General features: G+C 53.3%; 1 protein-coding gene across 1 annotated transcript in view; it reads left to right on the top strand.

Moving 5' to 3' along the window:
- COL4A1 (collagen type IV alpha 1 chain) overlaps nucleotides 1-22885 on the top strand; it is a gene marked incomplete at both ends in the record, with an annotated part of 140888 nt that overhangs the window by 106186 nt on the left and 11817 nt on the right. The window contains 20 exons of the mRNA XM_080688873.1: nucleotides 4062-4253; nucleotides 4802-4970; nucleotides 6597-6689; nucleotides 6769-6873; nucleotides 8667-8764; nucleotides 10505-10655; nucleotides 10865-10978; nucleotides 11603-11770; nucleotides 11900-11989; nucleotides 12639-12791; nucleotides 12936-13034; nucleotides 13127-13216; nucleotides 14349-14488; nucleotides 14884-15014; nucleotides 15100-15176; nucleotides 15662-15760; nucleotides 16759-16809; nucleotides 18930-19115; nucleotides 20293-20426; nucleotides 22264-22336. Coding sequence (XP_080544999.1) covers nucleotides 4062-4253; nucleotides 4802-4970; nucleotides 6597-6689; nucleotides 6769-6873; nucleotides 8667-8764; nucleotides 10505-10655; nucleotides 10865-10978; nucleotides 11603-11770; nucleotides 11900-11989; nucleotides 12639-12791; nucleotides 12936-13034; nucleotides 13127-13216; nucleotides 14349-14488; nucleotides 14884-15014; nucleotides 15100-15176; nucleotides 15662-15760; nucleotides 16759-16809; nucleotides 18930-19115; nucleotides 20293-20426; nucleotides 22264-22336 — 2413 coding nt within the window. The remainder of the gene's footprint in view (nucleotides 1-4061; nucleotides 4254-4801; nucleotides 4971-6596; nucleotides 6690-6768; nucleotides 6874-8666; nucleotides 8765-10504; nucleotides 10656-10864; nucleotides 10979-11602; nucleotides 11771-11899; nucleotides 11990-12638; nucleotides 12792-12935; nucleotides 13035-13126; nucleotides 13217-14348; nucleotides 14489-14883; nucleotides 15015-15099; nucleotides 15177-15661; nucleotides 15761-16758; nucleotides 16810-18929; nucleotides 19116-20292; nucleotides 20427-22263; nucleotides 22337-22885) is intronic.

Raw genomic sequence — 22885 nt, 5'->3', positions numbered from 1 at the left:
CCTTCCTAGAAGATAGGTTTAGTCCTGGAGATTGTAGAGAGGGAGGGAAACTGACCAGTTCTCTCTAGGGATTTGGCTATTTTTTTTTATTCTTCCTTTTTACAGATATTTATGTTGAGAATTCTCATTCCCAACGTCTATTATATAGATGCTTTCTCTAATCTATACGTGATTATCTCCATCGTGTCTCCACTAAACCCTTCAGACGAGCAGAATGCCAGCCTGGTAGCTTTTCTAGCTGGTTTGCAAAGGCTCTGGTCCATAGAACTCATTGCTTTAAGCACTGGAGAGCCCGGCTTATTTCACATCCTCAGTCTGTTCTGACGGACTCACAGCACCTCTCCCTGGTGTTGCCTCGCGCCCACTTTGTGAGCGTCACTAGCCGCCCGATCCCTTTCATTCCTTTTTCTCTTGGTCCAAAACTGAAAGTTAGGTCTTTGGCCTTATCCTTTTCTGATGTAGCTCTTTAAAAATTTAGCTTTTTTTTTTTTAAGCTATTGCTGGAAACACCTCTCCAGGAAGGCTGGGGAAGGAGGGTTGGAATGGGAGGGAAACAGCTGGGGCTTTCTAGCCAGCAGCTTCTCCTTTTGAAGTTAGATCCTGGGTTTCTGCTTTCCAGCACTGTCTGGTGCCTGCGGAGCAGAGTTAGAGGTTGCAATTGTTTAAAAGATTTCTAAATAAACCAGAGTTCAAATAACTGAGTGTTGTGGGGATCAAAGTTGGAGGGACTTTGAAGGAAGCAGAAGAGGATCTTTTAGCCTCTGTCCATCTTTATCTGCTTGGATCTCCTGGTGGGCTTCCTGGCTCACTCTAACTGGAATCCGGGCCAGATGCCTGGCCCTCTGTCTCCAAATCTAATAATGGAAGGAGAAGGGGAGGGAAGGACAGTTGAGGGGAAACATGACAAAGAAGAAGAAGAAAACCTACAACAGAAACGCTCACCCCAGGTCTCCTCGGGACCCTTCTCATAGATGGGAGACGTCTCTAAAAATAGATTCATCAGTAAGCAATTTAATTGAGAAGACAATAACTACCCTGGATTCAGAGCTATATCATAGCTCCATGGTTTAACCTCCTGAAACATGTGCTGTTTTGAATTTGGCTGGAGGCTGAATGAGGTACCCACACGTGAGCGAGGCCTACTGGAGAGTCGTGAAGTCCCCGGGTTTCTCCTCCGATGTTGACAGCCTCTCTGGGACATCCCCTGCTGGAAGCCGAGCGTTAGGGTTAGGGAATGGATGGCTGCTCCCTGAGGGAGAAGAGGATCTGAGCAGGTTTCATGGGTGCTGGAGGTATCCCATGGGAGGAGCTGCCCTCAGCGTTGCCCCGTGACCCACTCTTGAAGTGGATGGCACAGGAGTCAGAGCCTCCCCAGGGAATGTAGCCAAAGTCAAACTTCCAAGGCGATGCTTAATTCTTCAGCATCTGCCTCAAGGGCTGTGGGTCAGAAGGGCCCTGGGCAGCTCAGGAACAGGATGCTCTGTATAAAAAGAAAAGAAAGACAGAAAATAGAAAGGAAGGAAGGAAGAGAGGAAGGGAAGAGAGAGAGAGGAAAGGAACCTCATATGATGTCTTAGAGTGAGTTGGTCACCAATGTCATTTTGTTAGTAGTAGTGAGGATTGAATCCAGGGGCATTCTACCTCTCAGTTATACCCCCAGCGTGAATTTTTTTTAAAATCTTGAAACAGGGTCTTGCTAAGTTGCTGAGGCTGGTCTCAGATCTGCAGTCCGCCTGTCTCAGCCTCTCAATTACTGGGATTACAAGGTTGCATCACCATGCTTGTCTTTACTTCTTAAGAAGTCTAAATTTCTCCCTTGGAATAGAACAGTGGCTGATAAGGTTCTCATAAAGATGAGATGTTTTCTTATGATAAGATCACAGGAGAGCTTTGTATGTCTGTGTGCTTACTGTGAAATAATGTAATGATGCTTTTAGGTTGAGACAAGTATATATTGATTCTAATTCTCCCACTGGTGTTGATTTTTTTTTTATGGATGAATGTTACCAGTTGGGCACAAACTTCTTCCCATGTCTCCTTTGCTGCTGACACCAAGGACACAAAGACAGAAAGCCTGGGCTCTGCCCCCAGTGCCCTAAAATGCCAGTGGGGAGACAGACCTGCCCACACATCGTCCCAGTGAAGCGAGTAATTTCCCGAATGTCAGCTCAATAATGTAGCCAAAGATTGCCAGTGCATATCAGGAAAGGCTTCCCAAAGGAGTCTAATTTTTGCTGGAATTAAAGGATGCGCAGGTGCAAATATTAACTCAAGACAATGGTTTAAAAGCCCACAACACCTTTCAGTTGAATACTGAATTTTTCATGATCCTCCACTAAATTTTCTGGCGTGGGGCTCCTAGAAATGGTTGGCTGCCATTCTTGGACCTCGAGCTAACACTAAGTGTCTTCTGCCTTTCTGAGTAGACCTGAGTGCAGTGTCATGTCCCAGGGATCACTCCCAGCTCAGGGCCTGCTCAGATAGCTGCCACTGCCTGGCAGAACTTTCTGACACTGTCCGAGCATTGTCTGACCCTGCCACTGCCCAGTTTGGTAGCCCTGGCCAGTGGTGGCTGTCGAGCTGTTGAGATGACTAGCATGACTAAGGAACTTATTTTTTGTCTTATATAAGTTGTCAGCAGTGCAGGATAGTTCAGAATTGTTGCCTGGTCCATCCACCCTTCTCTGGCCTGCTGGGTAGGGCTAGGCTCAAATCCCAGGGTATGTGCATCAGAGTTGGCCTGGGAAGAACAACTGCTCCCTTCCTCAGCGCGGGCAGGAAAGTAAGTCAGCCCCCTTTGCACTAGTCTGACAATGGCCATTGGTTTGACTTAGACCAGTGGTGTCTCCGCAAGCCCCATGTCCAGGAGTATGTCAGCCAGGCCTTACCAGTTAATGCCGGAGCCTCATCAGCACTTGGTGGTGTGGGGATAACTCACAGGCCATGTGGATGCGGGGCCCAGCGCCTGCAGGTTTTGATCATTGGTCCTGAATACATCACCCATCTTCTTTGGATGTTAGCTTCCGCCTTTGCAGAATTGTGGTCAGGGCTAGAGATGGTTCATGAAGACCTCAGCCCATGGTGGCGGGTCCTAGTCACTTTTAAAATCCAGAAGTTTAGGAGGTTTGCCCTGCCTTTGGTTTTCCCATGTCTTCCATTGAGAAGTGTACACTGCGGCTACAGACAGAGGGTGTGCATGAGTGTGGTTCTCATCCAAGAACCTTTCCAGAGTCTAGAAAAGGGAGTGAAAGTGAAGGACTCTTGTGAGTTCAGCTTCTAGGAGGCCAGCAGGAAGCCTGAGGCGTCTTTCTCAGACCTGAGCGACCACACCATCAAAACGCTTATTTGAAACCTCTGTCGTCTTTCTTGGAACCTAGCCAGGCTCTCAGGGTGGCTGCAAGGGAAACGGTGTGGGTGTGGGCATCCTTTACAGATTCAGCTTTTCAGGAACTGAAAAGTGTTCTAGAGCGTGTCTCTTGGGAGAGTCTTGGGAAAATCCAAATAACTTCTTAAAATAACTAATTACGGAGCCGGCCCAGTGCTGGGTTCCCAGAGTTTCGCCTCTCACTGGTGCCCTGGAAGCCCTTATCTCTTCCGGAATCCGAATGTGAACGCAAAAGGAAACCTGTGCGATTTCAATAATGCCCAGACAGAAAGAACAATGACTGTCCCCAGCCCTCCCTGACACTCCAACCACCGACTACACTCAAATGGGTGCCCTTTCTCTAGTTTCTGGGCTCAGGAAGCACATATTCTCATGAAGGGTTGACAGTCATAAGGAAAAGGAGAGTTACCCAAAGACATTCAAGAGTCAGGTGCCAATGGCAGTCCACCATGTCCCCACGGTCTCTGTTCCAGATGCTTAGCATAGGAAGTGTTTCTAGGACACCCCGTGAGGCCACATGGCTCTATCCCAGAGCTGTTGCTTGCTCCTAGAAAGGGGGTCTTGGGGCAGCCCCACAAAGGTGGCTCCTTGATTCTGTTGTTGACTGAAGGCTGGTGGGTGGCGTGGGTGCATTCTTCTGTGGCATCACCAGATTCACCAGGCTTTGTTCCCGTAGGGGCCGCAAGGTGCGCCAGGGCTGATGGGCCAGCCAGGAGCCAAGGGAGAGCCTGGCGAGATTTATTTCGACATGCGACTCAAAGGCGACAAAGGAGACCCAGGTTTTCCAGGACAGCCTGGCATGCCAGGGAGAGCAGGGTCTCCTGGAAGAGACGGTCATCCAGGTCTTCCCGGCCCCAAAGGCTCCCCGGTATGTTCCTTTCCAGACTTTGAGCATGCATTTCACAAATGTGGATCTGCAAAGGAGGGAGAAATTAATGACTCCAATGACCTGTGCTTCCCTTTGGCTGAGGGCCGGCACGAGTGAACTTGTTTCATGGTTCCTGAGCTGATGGGAGGGTATAAATGTAGAGTTTGGGGGTACCAACTTGAATAAGTTAGACTTGAATAACAGGTGCGTCTCTCCTGATGTTTTAGGGACTGAATAGATATGTTGTTCTTTTTGCTTTGATGAGAAGCTAATTCTGAAGTTCATAGTGTTCATGACATTGTTTGAAAGATGATTTCAAGTGTAGCACCCTCGTTCTCTGCAGCGTCTCCTACTGGGTTGGATGGGAGGGGCTGCTGGTTGGCTTAGGGGAAAAGGCAGGTTTCACTCACAAACTACGGGTTGCCCTTGTGTGTGAAGTAGACAGTGTTGATGTTGACCTCTGATGTTTGTGGGCTGCAGACAGCAGAATAATGTTGCAGACAGCAGCGTTTGTCTCCCGGTGACATTTCTTTTCTCTTGTCCATCAGGGCTCAGTAGGGCTAAAGGGAGAGCGTGGCCCCCCTGGGGGTGTTGGCTTCCCCGGGAGTCGTGGTGACATTGGCCCCCCTGGGCCTCCAGGATTCGGTCCCATCGGCCCCATTGGTGACAAAGGACAAGCTGGTTTTCCTGGAAACCCCGGGTCTCCTGGTCTGCCAGGTAAGGCTTGAGAACCTCCAGGTGTGGCTTTGGGGTACACAAAGGCGCTGACTTGGAGAGGTGGGTGCTTCAGTCAACATTCTCACCAGTGTGATACCTGACGATCATTACCTAGAGGAAGGAAGATTTCTTTATCCATAGTTCTGGAGATTTCAGAAGGTTCAGTCCATGTTAGGATGGGTGAAGTCCATGGAGCCCAGGGCATGGAAACAGGAAACAGAAAGGGGGAAAGAGAGGGAGAGTAAAAGGGGAGAGGGAGAGAGAGAACACAGCGCTGTGCTCTCACTTCACAGAGGCCGGCGCAGAGACAGCTCACGAGAAAGGGGTTCATGGACCGTCCCCAAAGTCACACCCACAAGTGACCCGCCTTCGCCACTCATACCCTGCCTGCCTAGGTTACCACCCAGTAAACCCACTGCAATGGACTTACCCATTCATGAGGTAGAACACTCAGATTCAATTACATTGCCCCTGAACATCAGTACGTGAGCTCGTCGGGGGACATGCTGTATCTAGACCATTACAAGCACACACACCCAGCTTAGTTCTTCAAGAAGAGAGCAGTGATCTGGGCAGTCTGCTTTTATCCCTTCTGTACCTCATTTCTTTCTATATGAGATGACCCAGATATTGTATAGAGTCTAAAAAGAAACTGAACTTATGAATCGTTTTCTGTATAAATAAATGCATAGCACATGCCAGCTAAAGATAGCCTTTTATGTAGATATAACCAAAACATTTGGCCCTTTTTTCTTTTTATCTACTTCCTGCTCACTTTGACTTCTGTATTTCCTAAGCGAATTAATCCTTCCTTTCCATGGACAGGCAGATGCCCGCTGGCTAATTCTATAGCGGTTCTGAGAAATCCTAGTTACTGTTTAATCTGTGTTGGTTTCAGTCATTTGTTGACTGTTTTTTAAGGGGTTCATGTGATAAGAACTATGTAAGTGTTGACAAGAGGTGGTTGGTCCGGCCCTCCTGCACTCTGCACACGGGGCTCTTCAGAGAATCCACAGCAAGGCTTCTCAGGGCCTTGTCTCCTCTTCACCACCATGGAGAACATGTGGTCCATCCCCATCAGGACCATAAGGGGAAAAAGTGCAGCCTTCAGCCGTGCACAGGCCGGCATCAACAATTACTACTTTACGCTGATCCCAAGTAGACATGGGATATTCCTACCATTCCCTAGACAATCTTGGACTAAGAGGCCGAAGAGGCAGGCCTTCACCTGAGCCGACAGGTGGCTTTCCAGCTCAGAGCCGTGACAACACTGCCCCAGTCCGTGGATAACAGACAAGCCACCCCTACACGAACAGAAGCCTCGACTAGCTTGTGTAACGCACTGTGAGGGGCCGAGTGCTCTGAGTCCTTGAGACGGCTAAGAAAGGACCCCGGCCGTCCATTGTTTTCAATGTCTCATAGCTGTAATTTGAAACTCTTACAGAATTCCTGTGTTGAGTAAAAACACCTCGGTCATTTTGGCTGTGCACTTTGGGGGAAGAGCAGCTCTCTCTGAATGATTCTAGACGCACACAGGGAGTCATGGAGACGCGCGGGTCCTCCCTGGCAGGGGTGCCACGGGAGGGGGCGGCGGTCCTCACACTCCGCGTTTGTCTTTCTTCTCAGGTCCCAAGGGTGAAGCAGGAAGGACGGTCCCTCTCCCTGGCCCCCCTGGAGCAGAAGGACTTCCGGGCTCCCCGGGCTTCCCAGGCCCCCAAGGTACATTTGAATCCCACTTGCCTGGGCTGTGGGGTCCCTGTGTCTCTCCCCTGCCGACCACTGCCCTTCCTTACCACAGGGGACCGAGGCTTCCCTGGAGCCCCAGGACGGCCAGGCCTCCCTGGAGAGAAGGGCGCTGTGGGCCAGCCGGGGATTGGATTTCCTGGGCCTCCTGGCCCCAAAGGTAAGCTGCCGTGAGCTGAGCGTGAGCACCCGCACTGCGGGCCCAGGGGTGTCCGCTGTCCCGCTCCGGTCTCTGTTCCCATATTGCTGGGAATCTGTGAGGAGGGAGGCAAGAGGAATCGTGCAGTGGTGCAGGTGCCAGGGGCTGCGGCCAGCCCACGCCGCTCTGAGGACAGGGGTGCCACCCTGTGCAGGAAGCTGCTTTGTGTAGAGAGTCTGCCCCAAGGAGGGGCGCACAAAAAACAGGCCTCTGTGCACTCCGTCCTCCTTTGGTAGTGAAGAGAGTGCACAATCCCAGCACCGCCCAGGATGGGCTTGCAAGGCAGAGGAACCACCAGGGAGGTGCTGGAAGTGGGGGAGCTCGCTTCCGCGAGGTCTCTGCAGGCCTTGGTGCTCCACCACCTCTGTCCTCTTCTGAAAACCGTAGAACAAAGAGGGAAGTTCCACTCTTCCTCCCCAGGTTTCTCCCTCTGCCCCTATGTAGACTCACTCACAGGCGTGGCGGATGGACCTTGGGTCCAGGGTGGAGGTGACGCTGTGCACATGAAGAGGGGTGTGTTGTGAACCCCAGGACTCAGGTTTTAGACGTCTCCCGACTCCAGGCTTCTTGCTGGAGACATTTCATCATGTCCCGCCTCGTGGCTATAGACTGCCGTTCTTGGAGCACAGGGCAGTGCCCTTCCTCCAACAGCCACACAGTGCCACCCGTGCCACGGCCCCCTAACGGGCAAAAGACCTTGGTGTTTAAGAGCGCAAACGCTAGTTACTCAGGAGGCTGAGGCAGGAGGAGCGGCAAATCTGAGATGGCCTGGACAACGTCCTGAGACCCCCCGCTCGACATAAAACACTAGGCTGGGCATAGTGCTACATGGCTCGGATCCCAGCACTTGGGGAGTTGAGGCAGGAGGATCACAGATTCAAGGCTAGTCTCAGTAACTTAGTGAGACCCTATTTCAAAATAAAAACTAAAAAGGCCAGGGGTACAGTTGGGAGGTAGAGTGCCCCTGGGTTCAAGCCCAGTGCCAAAAGAATTTTAAAAAACAAAACAACAGCAAAACCTGGCAGAGAAGGGGAGAGAGGCACTGCTAGGGCTCCCCTGCCTGTGGGCCCCCTGAATTCCCGGGAGCACAGCACCTGTGTCCTCTGGAGGACCCCCTGCGTAGAAGCCCCTCCCCAGGTGGGGGCTGCTTGGGATGTGGGTGCCAGGTGGTGGGTGAGGCCAGGGACGGCCCGACCCTGTGTGCCGCAGCCCCAGCTCATGAGGTGCAGACAAGCATGTCCCGTCTGCGGGCTCCACACCTGGGCGCTCCCAGCTCGCTGGCCAGGAGCACATGTAGGCAGCTGGAGGTGAGGCGGCGGTTGTCGGATGCCCCAGCAGGCCCCGGTATGGCCGCAGCTCAGTCAGGAGCCGAGGTCTGTAAAGCTCAAGCGGGGCTGTGTCCGAGTTCCGCGGTCTCCTGTTGAGATGTAGCAGGGTGCGGAGGACCTGGGCTGTAGCCCTGGCTGTGTCTCTCGTGACGGTGGAGGTGCGCTCTGCAGGGCCATGCCTCAGTTGGAGTGACTGAGGGCCTCCTGGTCTGTAGTGCCCAGGGGGGTCTGTTCTGTTGGGGGTGAGCCGAGCAAGAAAGACACGTTAGTAGAGAATAGAGCAGAAGAATACAGGAGGAAGGAGAAGGAGAGGCAGGGCTGGTTCCACTGTGCTGACATCTGGAATCAGCCCTGGTGTGGGGCGAGTGGTGAACAGGGCAGGGAGTGGCAGTAACCCTTGATGATTTTCTTGATTCTTCTAAACAGGTGTAGATGGCATACCTGGAGAAGTGGGGGCTCCTGGCAACCCAGGTCGCCCTGGATTTAACGGCTTGCCTGGCAACCCGGGCTTGCCAGGCCAGAAGGTGGGTACTGGGCCTTCCCCAGCTGCCATTTCCACCTCCTTGTTCTTGATTGGACACATAAAGTGTGGGTGATTAGCCTCACAGGGTACATCGGGCCCACGTGATTTGTTATTAGTGACACAGAATAAACACCAGAGCACACAGCCACGGCAGAAGGGATTTAGGGAAATCCTGCCCCAATGTTCTGAGGCGTTCGTCTCAGTTTTATGACGCGTTCTTGCCTGTGTGGATGCTGAGTCAGTGTGAAATGTTTGTTTTGTGAGTGGTGGCAGCCAGGCATGAGCGCCACTGTCTGCAGGCAGCCGTAGTTAGAGCAGAGGGCCACCTCAGAGCTTCTCGGCACCGGTGGCCCTGGGCCAGCAGGACCCTTAGCAGCAGCATTGCTGGCTTTTACCCAAGACACCAAAATAACCCCCTCCACCCTCAGCTGTGACCCTGGAAGTGTCTCCCCACACGGCCAGGTGCCTCAGGGTGTGTTGCCACTGGCCCAGGCCCTGGGCCAGCTAGCGCAAGGTTCTCAGTGCCCTCAGACAGCTTCTCCCAGCCTGCCAGACCTGCCGTCCTCTCAGTGGCTGAGCTGACTTTCCTATCCAGACCCTTTGCTATTCTGAATATAAGGGATGGTGGGGAAGTTTCTGGAAGGTGTTGGCTCACAGTGGGAGGAAGGGCCCGGGATACTAGACAGCCTGTACCTCTGGTGGGCCAGGCATACCCCCAACTGCCCCTGGACTGAAACGTTAGATGACTGTGGTGCATGTAGATCACCTTTAGCTTGCAAGGGACGCAGGTCTAGATAGTCGAGGACCGGGCCTGCTCGCTTTCTCTTAAGGACAGCAGATCTGCACAGAGGCCGCTGTGCCCCAGCGACCAAGGCCTTGTGCCCGAGAAACATCGTCACTGCCTGCCCTTGTTCTGTCTGCCGAGACCAAAGAGAAGGTTCTGGAAGCTTGACTCCACATGCAAGCTTCTGCCCTTGACAAATTCGTTGACCGTGGTGGCATTTGGGTCTCCTTAAACACAGGAGACCCGTGATTTACCAAGCGCCAAGTGGGACCCATACGAAGAATTTGATTATGGCTTAAAACGCTGTGCTTTTCACGAAGCCCTGGGCGGTGTGCCTTCCATTTTGCAGATTCCTGCAGGGACATGTAGGGAAGTGTCCAGGGCCCACTAGCGCCCGAGTATTGCGCCTGGAAGTCGTCCCTTGTGCCGTGACTTAACGGCACCGCCCCTTCAGGTGGCAAGTGTCTGTCGTGCCAAGACCAAGGCCGTCTGCAGTGCAGCCTGCCCAAGTGCTCCTTTGCTTTCAACCATCCTGGCGTCGAGCCCCTTGACTCTACAGCCGAATGTGCTGAGAAAGGCTTCATTAGAGGAAGCTGAATAGCTGGCGTCCCGGGCCAGCCCTGGAACTTGGTGGTCTCCTAAGCAGACATCGTGAGCTAGTCACAGGTCACAGCTGGGGTTCATGCGCTGCTCGGGCCGGCTCTTCCCCGGCACAAGACCGCGCAGCTGAGGGTGCGAAGACCCGGCGCGAAGTCCTTTGTAGAACACAGTCACCGTAGCTGTGGGGGGATTGCCAGACGTGCAAGGTGTGAGAAGCTTGGCGTGCTTTTGAGAGGCTTGAGCAGACATCCTTTCCACAGGCATCAGCGGGTCAGTTGCATCCTCCCGTGTGCTGTTGGCTCCGTAGCAGCTCTGATGTCACTCTTCAACTTGTTCCTCATGCTTTGGGGTTTGCAGGGAGAGCCAGGAGTTGGTCTGCCAGGACTCAAAGGACTTCCAGGTCTTCCTGGAATTCCCGGAACACCTGGGGAGAAGGGCAGCATCGGGGGACCAGGCGTTCCTGGAGAACACGGGGCAATCGGACCTCCTGGACTCCAGGGGGTCAGAGGTAACTTGCACATTAGGCGGAGCATGTGAAGGACCATGTCTGACAATTTTGTATCCCCAGAGCACCTGCCAGGTGCTCAAGCTGGGTTTGCTGAGTGCATGCGGAAGGTCCCAGGAGGTTTTACGTATCTGGCTGTTGTGCTGGTGGACGGCAGATGATGTGGAGTGTGTTGCAGCCCCCAATTTACTCCTGGTATCTCCCCCCCCTAGGTGACCCGGGACCTCCTGGAGTTCAGGGCCCCGCAGGACCGCCAGGAGCTCCAGGAATCGGCCCCCCTGGAGCCATGGGCCCTCCCGGAGGGCAGGGACCCCCAGGATCATCAGGTGATGCCCCGTTCTCTGAGGATGACCCCTTCCCCAAAGCGTGGGCACAGGGTGGTTGGAGACGGTGCTGATGGGAGTCACTGTGGAGGAGTGATTAGCACAATGTCTGAAACGCAAGGGGAAAGTAATTCTGGTTTGCAAACATGAATTTGGTTGTTTACTTAAACAGAAGCATAGATTTCTAGTTTCCTCCCTCTGAAATTGGCTTATGGGCCAAAGAGATTGCTCCATTATGGTCTACTCAGTAACTTTTCAAATTTCAGTCCAAATGATGACTCCATATTATCTGTGAATAGGAGGCTTAATACGTTGCTGATCATTTAGACAAGGGTCCATGTGTTGTCAATGATCTTGGAATTGCAGTGGTGCGGTATGGGGGTAAAGCGTTCAGGGCTGGCCTGGCTCCAGTATGCCCAGCGGTGCTGAGCATGGTGCTGATGGCAGGAGGGGCAGCTTTCCCTCCAGACCATGCTTATCATGACTGCCTTGCTAGCCCCAAACACTGAGTGCCATTGAGCCCCAGTGATGGTCGCTGACAGGCTTCCTTCAGAGGGGAGGAGCCCAGCCCAGGAGGGTCCAGCCGTCCCCGATCTCTAAGAAGTATTCCCACTTTATCCACTTCAGGTCCTCCTGGAATAAAAGGAGAGAAAGGTTTCCCTGGATTCCCAGGACTGGACATGCCCGGCCCTAAAGGAGACAAAGGGTCCCCAGGACTTCCCGGCTTGACAGGACAGTCAGGGCTGCCTGGCCTTCCCGGCCAGCAGGGCACACCTGGAATTCCAGGGCTCCCAGGTAGGTGACTTCTGAGCCCTCACCTGGCCGATGAGAAGGAATGGGCCTGGCCTCCTTCCTTCACAGCTTGTAACATTTCCATGTTCCACAGGCAAAAATACTTAACAGTCCTTTTCTTTTTAATCCCAGGTTCCAAGGGAGAAATGGGCGTCATGGGGACCCCGGGGCAGCCTGGCTCCCCAGGACCTGCGGGCACCCCAGGGTTACCTGGAGAGAAAGGTAGGGCAGCCCACGTCCCCACATCCACCTGTTTCTGTCTCTTGAGTGTCTTGGGAGATTCACACATCGCTGCTGCTGTGGATCCCACTGCAGGAGAGGCCGTGGGGGCTGGAGACACTGGCCTCCGGTGGGAGCCGATTCCAGCGCACAGCTCCTGCACAGCTGGGCTCCTCCTGTGACAAGCGACAGGACCTGTAGTGCTAATGTGGCTTCTTTTCAAGTCCTAGTTTTTACTTAACTTGACATTTGAAATTTTTCTGAAATCAGTTTTTGACTCTTAAGTGTGAGACAAAAAATGAAAATCAGTTCAGTAGAACAGGAAAATTCCCATTCTATCATTTTGTCTATAATTGAGGGTTACCACGAACAGCTATCATCAAGACGCTTAGGAAGGAGAGAAAATAGAAGTCGTCTAAACTAATAGGCCAAGTGATACCTATTAGAAAGATTAGCAAATAATGACCCTTGGAAAATGGCTTCATCGTTTACGTATCTGGGGTCACTTTCTCCCGCGTGACTCCTGTGGTCGCCACCTCCCATCACATTGGGTGGGGTACAAGTTCCTTCCCTTCTTCTGTCTGCTGTGACTTTGTGAGTGCATCTGGAAGAGAGGGCTGGGGCTCACCAGCTGCTTCTCTTTTGTCTGCAGGGGACCACGGCTTCCCGGGTTCCTCGGGGCCCAGGGGAGACCCTGGCTTCAAAGGCGACAAAGGGGACATTGGGCTTCCTGGAAAGCCAGGGTCCATGGACAAAGTGGACATGGGCAGTATGAAGGGCCAGAAGGGGGACCAAGGAGAGAAAGGTGCGTGGGGGCAGCCGCTGGGGAGAGGGTGCCGTGCCCACGGGGCCTCTGCTGCTCCTTGAGTGGGGTGGAGCCGCCCGCGTTTCTGCAGCGATTGGCCTTATAGGCAGATGAGTCCTTACTGTTCTTCTCCGTGATGTGCAGGACAAATTGGACCCACTGGAGATAAAGGATCCCGAGGAGACCCTGGCACCCCAGGAGTGCCCGGGAAGGACGGGCAGGCGGGACACCCTGGACAGCCAGGTGGGTGCGCCAGCTGCAGCCACGCGGCCAGAGCTCTGCTGAGCAGCACGTCGGCGACCTTAACCTGGTGCGCTTTTGCCTCGTTACTCTAGGGCCCAAAGGTGACCCCGGAATAAGCGGAACACCAGGCGCTCCAGGCCTCCCTGGACCAAAAGGCTCGGTCGGCGGGATGGGCCTGCCAGGTACGCTGGGCTCAGAGACAGAGGAGCCTGCTCAGCTGGGAGGGTGTAGCCCAAGAGCTGAGTCTTTTCTATGCATTCTTGTCCTCAACTCTGGGCAGCCTCCCGCCTGGAGCTAGGTGGCCTTTGGTCAACACTAGGATCATCGCTAAAAAAAAAAAGAAACCCTCACAACGTAACAAAATAAAGCAGGGCTGTGCACTGCCTCCCAGTGGCCCGTCCACTCAGCTGGCATCTCCCTGGAGACTCTGGCTCTCCACTCAGGTCCATCAGCACAAGCAGCTCACCCCTCTGTTATGTCAGAGGGTCCTGCGGACTGCTCAGCCGCTGTGCTGTGCTGCCTCGCCATGGACTCCTGCTTCAACGAGAGATCCAGAATGAAGCCTGGGAGAAGGGAGAATGCTAAACCAACCTGGCCTGGCCAGATTGGGGCGGGGTGGCCATGCTTCCCAGAAGGTGCTGAGACAGGGGCCTGGCTTCTGCCCGCTCCCAAATCTTTGTGGAGGGCCCTGCTACTTTATTTGAAATATAAACATTTAGCTAGGTGTGGTGGCTCATACCTGTAATCCCAGTACTGGGAGGCTGAGACAGGAGGATCGCAGGTTCTAGGTTAGCCTCAACAAGTTGGTGAGGTCCCTAAACAAGTGTTTCAAAATAAAAAATACAATAGGGCTGGGGGTATAGTTTAGAGGTAGGAGAACTCTGTGTTCAACTTCTAGTACCGAAAACAAAGAGACAGAAAGAGAGAAGAAAGAGATAGAAAGAAAGGAAGACAGACAGACATCTAGGTACTGTGTCAAAAGCAGTTCGGTGCCGGTGCACATCACAAACTCAAGTGTGCATTTCTTCTAACCATGCCTCCTGACCTCTCTAACTTTTTTAAAATAAGAGCTGATTATAAAACAAGAAACATAAAAACGGCTTTTTCTGCCGTTGATAAAGTAAGCATTCCAAGCAATTGATGTCTTTGTTCTTCCTCTGTCGCGGTCTGTAAGAGACAGGAGAAGCATTTCTGGGTTGGCCCTGCTGTGCTCTGGGCTGGAACAGCAGCTGTCACTTGCAGGTGGAGGGACCCAGGGGTGTTCCTGGCCTTCTTGACCAGGTCCTGACTAATCTCCACTGTTTGTGTTCCTAGGGACGCCTGGAGAGAAGGGCGTGCCTGGCATCCCGGGCCCGCAGGGCGTCCCCGGCTTACCTGGAGAGAAAGGGGCAAAAGGAGAGAAAGGGCAGGCAGGTCTGCCTGGCATCGGGATTCCTGGGCGGCCCGGAGACAAGGTAACCAGCGCTGTCTGTCCATGTGCTAAGGCTTCCCGAGCGTTCTCAGTAACGCACTCAGCAGTCAGTGACACACACAAAGCACTTAAGGCTTCCTCCCAAGCCCTGGCGAGCTGAGCCGCCTCCTCGCCTCACTACCTCTCTCTCCAAGGAAGCATCTAGAAGCTGGCCAAGAGGAGAGGGCAGCCAGCTCTCATGGGGAGGGAGTGAAGAGGAGGGAGGCACTGGGCTCTTACCTTAAGTTCTGCCTTTTTCTTAGAAGTGACTGTGATCCTTTGGTGAGAAATCTAGACGCGCGGCTCTGCAGAGCGATACTCGTACCAAATGTGTGCACTGTTGTCCAGAGTGCGCCTCCAGGTGCATGGCTGATGCTGACCGCCCCTTCTTGCTCACAGGGAGACCAAGGGATAGCGGGTTTCCCAGGCAGCCCTGGAGAGAAGGGAGAGAAAGGCAGTGCTGGTATCCCAGGGATGCCGGGGTCTCCGGGCCCTAAGGGGTCTCCAGGGACGGTCGGCTATCCAGGTAGGTGACGGGGCTCCTCCTGGGCGGGCGGGCCATGGAGGAAGAACTCGGACTGACAGGTGCTCTGGAACTTTGCTTTTCTTAGGCAGCCCTGGGTTGCCCGGGGAGAAAGGTGACAAAGGTCTTCCCGGCTTAGATGGCATCCCTGGCGTCAAAGGAGAAGCAGGTAGAGACCCCCCGCACACACACACCCTGGACACCGATGGGGCACACGGAAAGGGCAGCTGGGACAGGAATGGCAGCCTGCAGGGAGCTTCTGGCCCCAGCGCGTGTGGCCTCAGCTGCTGTTGTGGAGGCTGGGTGCAGGCAGCAGGGCTTACCTCTCCATTTCTCAGAGGAACAGACCAGGCCTGGGCCGCCGGGTCCCGCTGAGGTCTGACACTCATTAGGCACTGGGACCAGCCTCCAGGTTGTTTCCCACGGGGAGCAGGGGAGTTCTGGCGGTTTGCACTCACCGGCTGGCAAGGCTTGGGGCCCACAGTGTTGCTCAGAGCACGGAGGGTCAGTCCATTCCAAGGTTGGCAGAACTGCCCACAGGCACTCCGCGCATGCTGGGAGGGAGCAGGTTGCTAGGGTGTCTGAAGGGGCAGTTTGCACAGAGACCAGGGTGCGGCGCGGCCTCCCTGAGTGACTGTGGACCTTCTCTCTGAGGTCTTCCTGGGCAGCCTGGCCCCACCGGCCCCGCCGGCCAGAAAGGGGAGCCCGGCAGTGATGGAATCCCAGGATCGGCCGGAGAGAAGGGTGAACCAGGTGTGTCCGGTCCCCATCCCCTTCCCATTCCGAATGAGCATTGTCCACCTGAGGGCCTGGGTACCGTGTTCAGTGGCCAGCGGCACCTCTACCGTACGCCCTGTGACCACCCGGACACTGGTGTGGACACATGGGCGGGGCGAGGAAAGGCACCGCTGGTGATTCTGCAGATACCTCCGCACCTCCCTCGGGGCCGGGGCGGCACTGGGTGCCAGAACTGTCCCGGGTCGGGCGCTTTCCTTTCCACTGGCCTTGTGCTTCCTACCCGTGACAGCACATTATCAAGAAACTATCGAGAGCCGGCCCTGGGAGTCTTTGGCCCTCGAGTCTCTCCTGTCACCGAGGAGGGGCTGCATCTTGGACCAAAGAACCAGCCGCCAGCAGTGACGATGACAGTCACAAACACAGCGGTCCTCGTGCGCTGGCAGGAGCATGCGCACACAGTCTAAAGCAAGCTGCCAAGCGGGCCAGCTGTGCGGGACGGGCCCCTGCTCTTAGTGGCTGCTTCTTAAGTCCACGCGTTTATTCTACATGCATTTGTTTTCTTCTAAAAACAACTCGCCCGACAACAGCTCTGGACTCTTGCCCAGGCACATCTTACCCCAGCCCCTGGCTCTCTTTGCTGAGCCCCGCTCGGTCCCTGCAGCCCTGAGCCTCTCCGGCTCTCCTGCCTCCTTTCAGAATCCATTAGTTGGACGGTTGTCTGAGTGAAGCCAGTGCGTTCGTCTCCAGGCAGGAGTAGGAAGCGAGCACTGATTTGCGTAGGTCACTTCTCAATGCCTTGGTGGCCCTGAGCTGGAAGCCACTTAGGGAAGAGTGTGAAGCGCCGAATGTCCTCTCAGGGCATCTTGTCACAGCCACAGGAGGATAATTTTGCCCCAGACTGGCTTTCATGTACTCTGCCAATGTCCGCGCTGCCAAACTGTGTGCCCCAGGCTGCTCTGTGCTGCCCGATTCTGACTAGTAATGAGTCGCGTCTCCCCGCCCTTACTTCACAGGTCTACCAGGAAGAGGATTCCCAGGCTTTCCAGGGACCAAGGGAGACAAAGGTAACGTGTCCTGAGCTTTCTCCTCCTCGTCAGCCACCGCTGCGCCGTGCCCACGCAGTAGGGCAGAGGCCACTCACAGGACTCGGTCGTCTCTGCGAGCCGCGTGAAGGAATGTGTACAAGACACATGGATGTGCCGTCTAACCACGGGTTGGAATGGCGCGCAGTGGCGCGCAGCACACTCACCATCACGTGCTGTTCCTTTGGGTGAATTTTATAGACTTCAGCAGAGGGGAGACTCTTCTCATTTTTGCCCTTAGGAAGTAATCAGATCAAATGGTTGTTTCTTAGCATCGGCCATGTTTTGAAGGTAGGACAGGATGTAGTACATGCCACAGATTTAGAACATCCCTGAGCCGCCTCTGGGGCTAACGCCGGGCACAGCAGGGAGCTTGAGAGGAACCGGAGATGCAGTCTCCTCCCTTAGATTGTATGAGGAAGAAGACACATCCATAAGTAAATACAGGAGCTGTGAGCCACAGCACGGCAAGACAGCCCATAGGTGGCCCCCTGTGGAGCGCACACATCTTGTCCCCAGGGAGGGGCGGGGAGCCGCGCTGTGAGTGAGCCCAGCCAGGCTCTGGGGATTTGGAGAAGACAGGTGGGTCTCCGATGAGGCTCAGAAGGAGTTGAGGCCCGAGGAAGTCCTGTCCTGCCTGGGTCCCTGGGTCCTTAGGGAGAGGCTGGAAGCTTTTCCTTTGGTAAGCACTTGGTCTGCCTCTGGGCACACCAGACTGGGGTTGCCCAAGGGGCCTCCCTCTGCCCTGACCCCCTCTGGGAGTGCACCTCCTCACGGCGCCCCTGGGCTCACAGAACCAGAGAGCTGAGAGGTGCGTGGCCCGCCGTGCCGGGCTGCTTCCCGACCTAGAGGTCCGCCTGTGCAGTCTCCGGAGCATCTGGAGCTGGGCCATACTGCCTCCCGGGGGGAACGGGGTGAAATATGGATCCATAGAGACTGCAAACGTGTCGAGCATCCTTCTGCTTGTTCACCTGAAGAAGGTAGACTTCCAGGGGGCACCGAGCTTTTGTTTTTGTTTCCCCTGAAAAGGGGGTAGTAAGCTAAATGAATCTGTGCGTCACGGACTGGGGAGTCCCACTCTCCTGTGATAACCAGGTGTGGTTACCATGCGGTGCACATATTTTCTATTCATGACCTATTGGAGTAGCAGGGGAGTCATGAGAGAGGCCGTCTGTTTTAGGCCTTGATCCTATGTTATTCCTTTTAAATTTTTTCTTAACCATGGAACAGTCACAGAAGCTTGGCGTTTCTATCGGCATATTTTGGGTAACATATTTAAATGAAGACATGGAGGAGTTTTCCTATAAGCTCTTATATTTTGTTTTTTTTTAATGGCGTTATTGGGGAACCATTAAAATACAAGAAACTGCATGTATTTAAAGTGTGCCATTTGATAAGTTTTTCCACGGGTACACCCCTGGAAACCTGGCAGCAGAAGTTCACACCCGTCGCCCAGAAGGTCACTTTCTACTCCACGGCCTCCGCTTTGCCCTGTCCCCCGAGCCGTCCACCTGCTTCTGGAGCTGTGGCCAGCCTGCACTGGCTGCGAGCGTCTAGAGACGCAGCGGGGCCGCCTGCGCCCCTTAGTCTGCGCCTTCCGCACCGCCCAAGGAGGCTCATCCTAGTGTCAGAAGTGCTGCCTGGAGGGCGTTCTGTGGCCCGGCTAAGACCTGATGTGTCTCCTCCTCCACTTGCGGACGGAACAACAAGCCTTCCTTTTAGCCGGGCAGCTGCTTGCGGACCTCTAAGCACACATAAGCACACATCCAAACGCCTTTGTCTGTGTCAGTCTCACTAGGGAGAGGGGAGTGGGGAGCGAGCGGGCAAAGCTGTGTCCTGTCTGTCATTATCCCCTGGAGCTGCATGATGATGTTGAGACTCTCATGAGCAATGACAGTATCAGAACGTGTGCAGAGGAGGACAGCTGGGCTCCCGCTTCCAGCCAGGCCGTGGCAGGAGCCTGCCATGCTGGCTTTCTTCCTAGTGCCCTGGGGAAGCCCCTCTGGGGGGTCCTGGGGAGAGGAGTGTCCCTGCCTGCGAGGGCGCGGTGGTCTCTGTTCTGGGGCATTTCACCCTGATCTCAAACTGTTTTCATTGTTTAGGTTCAAAGGGCGAAGTCGGATTCCCTGGATTAGCTGGAAGTCCAGGAATTCCCGGACCCAAAGGCGAGCAAGGATTCATGGGTCCTCCAGGACCCCAGGGGCAGCCGGGCCTGCCTGGCTCTCCTGGCCGCCCCGTAGAGGGGCCGAAAGGAGACCGAGGACCTCAGGGACAACCTGGCCTGCCAGGTAAGGACGCCCTACAGGGCTGAGGGCAGGGACAGACCCATAGGAGAAAGATTGTATAAAAGAAGCAGTTAAGCGGGCATGGTGGCACATGCTTAGAATCCTAGCACTTGGGAAGGTGAGACGGAAGGTTTTCAGTTCATGGCCAGCCTCAGCTACTTAATGAGGCCTTCTTCAACTTAGTGAGACCCTGTTTCAAAATAAAAAATATATATAAAATAGGGCTGGGGTGTAGCTCAGAGGTAGAATGCCCACGTGTTGTGTCCCCAGTGCTGAAAAAAAAAAAAAAAAGAAGAAGAAGAAGAAGCAGTTAAGTAATTGCCTTGAACCAGGTGTGGTGGCTCCTGCCTGTACTCCAGGACTTGGGAGGCTGAGACAGGAGGATCGCAGGTTTGGAGCCGGCCTAGCAACGTAGGCCTTGTTTCCAAATGATAAATAAAAGGGGTTGGGAGTATAGCAAGGAGGTCGAATGAGTTCCACCCAGTATGAAAATAGCAATCACAACATCGATTCTTTATTTAGAAGTTTCTAGCATATATTATAGCTCAAAGCTATATTTTCTGCATCTATTGAATAAAAATTTTTCTAGTATTCTTTCTGTTGAGGAATTTAAGTAATTAGGGAGATGCAGAAAAGGAAACTCCTGCCGAGGGTGGTAGCACATGCTTGTAATCCCAGGACTTGGGAGGCGTAGACAGGAGGACCCTAGGTTCACAGCCAGCCTCACCAACTTAGTGAAACCTTGTTTCAAAATAAAAAAATTAAATGTGGCCGGGGTGTAGCTCAGAGGTATAATGCCCCTGGGTTCAATCTTCAGTACCATACACACATAAAAAATAAAGGAAGGAAGGAAGGAAGGACGGAAGGAAGGAAGGCTGGTTACTGAAAATGATGACAGATGCCCTCTGGGTGTTCTGAGTCAGCGTGGAGTTCAAGCACCTTCTACCCGGGCCTCAGCTGCTGTCTGTTCTTAGGTTCCTGGGCCATGTGGCACCAAGACTGGTGTTGCTGTGAGCATCCCTCTTCCTTCCCGCCCCGCCTTGATTGATTAAGGGCTCGTGCTGCTGTATGGGGTTACATTCAGGGACACTGGGTGGCAGTAATGACTGCACTGCAGCGGGTGACCTGTGGAATCACCAGCAGCTTCGGCCATAACTGTGTACTTTGTCACCTCCACTAGGGCTTCCGGGACCCATGGGGCCCCCAGGGCTCCCCGGCCTTGACGGGCTGAAAGGCGACAAGGGAAGCCCAGGCTGGCCGGGAGCACCTGGCGTTCCAGGACCCAAGGGAGACCCAGGCTTCCAGGGCATGCCGGTGAGTTGGGGGCTTGTAGATTTATTTTTTAAGGAGCCTTTTCTGGTCACAAGGTTTTCATATGTATGTATGATATTGTATGCATGTACACATACATGTGTATGACCCTCCCAACCCCTAAATGAGTTCCTTCTCTTGCCAGTAACCAGCGTCTTTATTGGCACCAGAGCAGGAAACCATTATGACATCTTTTTACGATCTGTTTTACAAGAACCATTAAGAGGGAAATGTTCTACTGCTGCCAGTTATAGCTCAGGGCCTACACTTACAATCTATTTACAAACTCAATGCAAAAAGCAAGCCCGGGTTGTTTTTTAAAGGACAGTTCTGAGAAGCCAGCCTGGCCAGCTCTGGCCGGGGGAGGGTGTGGGATATTGTGGGTGGATGGCCACTGTCACCAGCATGACCAAGAGCCTTCAGGGAGCAGAGCGCAGCTGGCCAGGTGGGCAGTAGTGGTGTGCGCAGGCCATTGCTGCTAGACTCTGGTTCCCTGCAGTGCCTGAACGCATAGGCAGCCCTGGGGTAAACTGGTGGTGTCTGGTTTGATTTGAGCTCAGCCTTCTCCCAGGGCAGATCCCTCCTGTCTCGTGTCTGTCTGTCTGTCTGTCTGTCTGTCTGTCTGTCTGTCTCTCTCTCTCTCTCTCAACACACGCTGTGAGAGGGCATGGCTCCAGGGAGCTGGGGAACCGGAGGGCTCCCAGCTGAGATCAGGAGCCTGCAGTTTCTCCCTGTAACTCCTCAGTAGCAGAGACATGTTTAGAGACCGGGCACTTTCTCAAGGGCAGATGCAGCACAACTAATCATGACTTGACATGTGCTGAAAAACAAGTGCCGCGGCGTTACTCCTGAATCTGCTAATCGGGAAACACTGCAGAATTACGCAGGGCAGGCTGCGTGGAGTGGCGGTGGTCACTTCGCCCTCCCCGGCTCCCCGGTTGTGCGCACACCTCACAACGCACTGCGTGTGCGTGGATATATTTTAGTCTCTTCATTGCCGTATGTCAGTTTTCCAGCGAGGGAAGTGCGGGTGCTCTGTCAGTCATTCACATGTTCTTGCTTTTATTCCTCAGCAACATAGAAATAAACTTCCCACTCCGAGTGCCAGCCAGTCATCTGTCTTTCTGTATACATAGGTATATGTAAATATGTTGTGTAATTTATACATATACATTTATATTTATATATGTTACTTCGGTTATGGTAGTTTTTAAAAAAGGTAAAGCTACAAAACAAATCTCCCTAAGGAATAATACAATGTTTTACATGTTGCTATCGTGCCTAGAGAAAGGACAACTATATTGAAATTGCAAGAAAATGAGCTGATATTGTTCAGTGCACAAATGTTGCTATATTATAAAGGGAAATAATATTTAGTGCTTTTAAAATCTTTTTCCCATAATTAGAATCAGGTTCCAGATAGGACAGGAAGCTGGCTCTAAAGAACAGACGGCACCTGAGTGTTTGGGGAATCCATTTTCCCAAGGGGTGATTTGGTGTTGACGGAGGGTGCGCTCCCATGACGAGTGTCTACGGAGTCTGTTCCTGTCACTGTGCTGTGGGTGGGATCGTGGGGTGAGGCTGTTGGCTGGTCCTGAGGAGCTGACCAGTGGATGGACGAGCAGAAGGGAAATGTGGAGGAAGTAAATCGTTCCAGTTCCAGCCTCCTGGTGTGGCACCGCAGAGCCCCTGATGTTCTTGTTACATCCTTTAGCACCATCTAATCACAAGTCTGCCCTGTAGAACACGGAGGCACTTTCTCAGCTCTGTGATTGCCAGGCTACACGAGAGGCTTGTGTGTCTCCAGCCGTGTCAGCTGACGTTCTCTTGGTGTGTCTAGGGTATTGGCGGCTCTCCAGGAATCACGGGTTCTAAGGGTGATACGGGACCACCAGGAGTTCCGGGCTTTCAAGGTAAGACAGACAGGGACAGTGGTACAGTCTTACTGTTACGTGGGTGCGTTTCAAGAGCTTTCTACCCACAGGCACTCCAGTATTGGAACACTGATAGCAGCATGAGATTGTGTTCTCATCGATTAAAAACAGCCTTTGTATGTGTCTGCCCAATTTTTACAATTTTGTGAATGACTGTATGAAGACATTCTGGATTTCTTATTAAGAATCAGTGGATTGTGTACACCTCAATCATGTGAATCTAAATGAGAAATCATGAATTGGGGCCAATAATTAGCTTATTAAGGCATTAAACAAGCATGTATTTGGTGCCTCCCTGGCTTCCAGGCACCACAATTCCTGTTGCTCAAACAGAACCATAGGAGAGGAGAATACAGCAGCAGTCAGCCTGCAGGTGCCTGTGGCCTGCTGGGGACAGGCACAGATCAGATCGTGCTCTTTCCCTGGCTGTGACCATTTTGCAGTTTGTTGCCTGCTTGAAAAAGTAGGCCTTCTAGATTTTAGAAAGAAGAGTTTCACCCAATGTTTTACCTGACAGAAATAATATTC

Source organism: Muscardinus avellanarius (assembly GCF_963383645.1).
Source record: "Muscardinus avellanarius genome assembly, chromosome: 2".
In the NCBI taxonomy this organism is placed as follows: domain Eukaryota; kingdom Metazoa; phylum Chordata; class Mammalia; order Rodentia; family Gliridae; genus Muscardinus; species Muscardinus avellanarius.
This window is presented reverse-complemented; position numbering and strand designations above follow the sequence as displayed.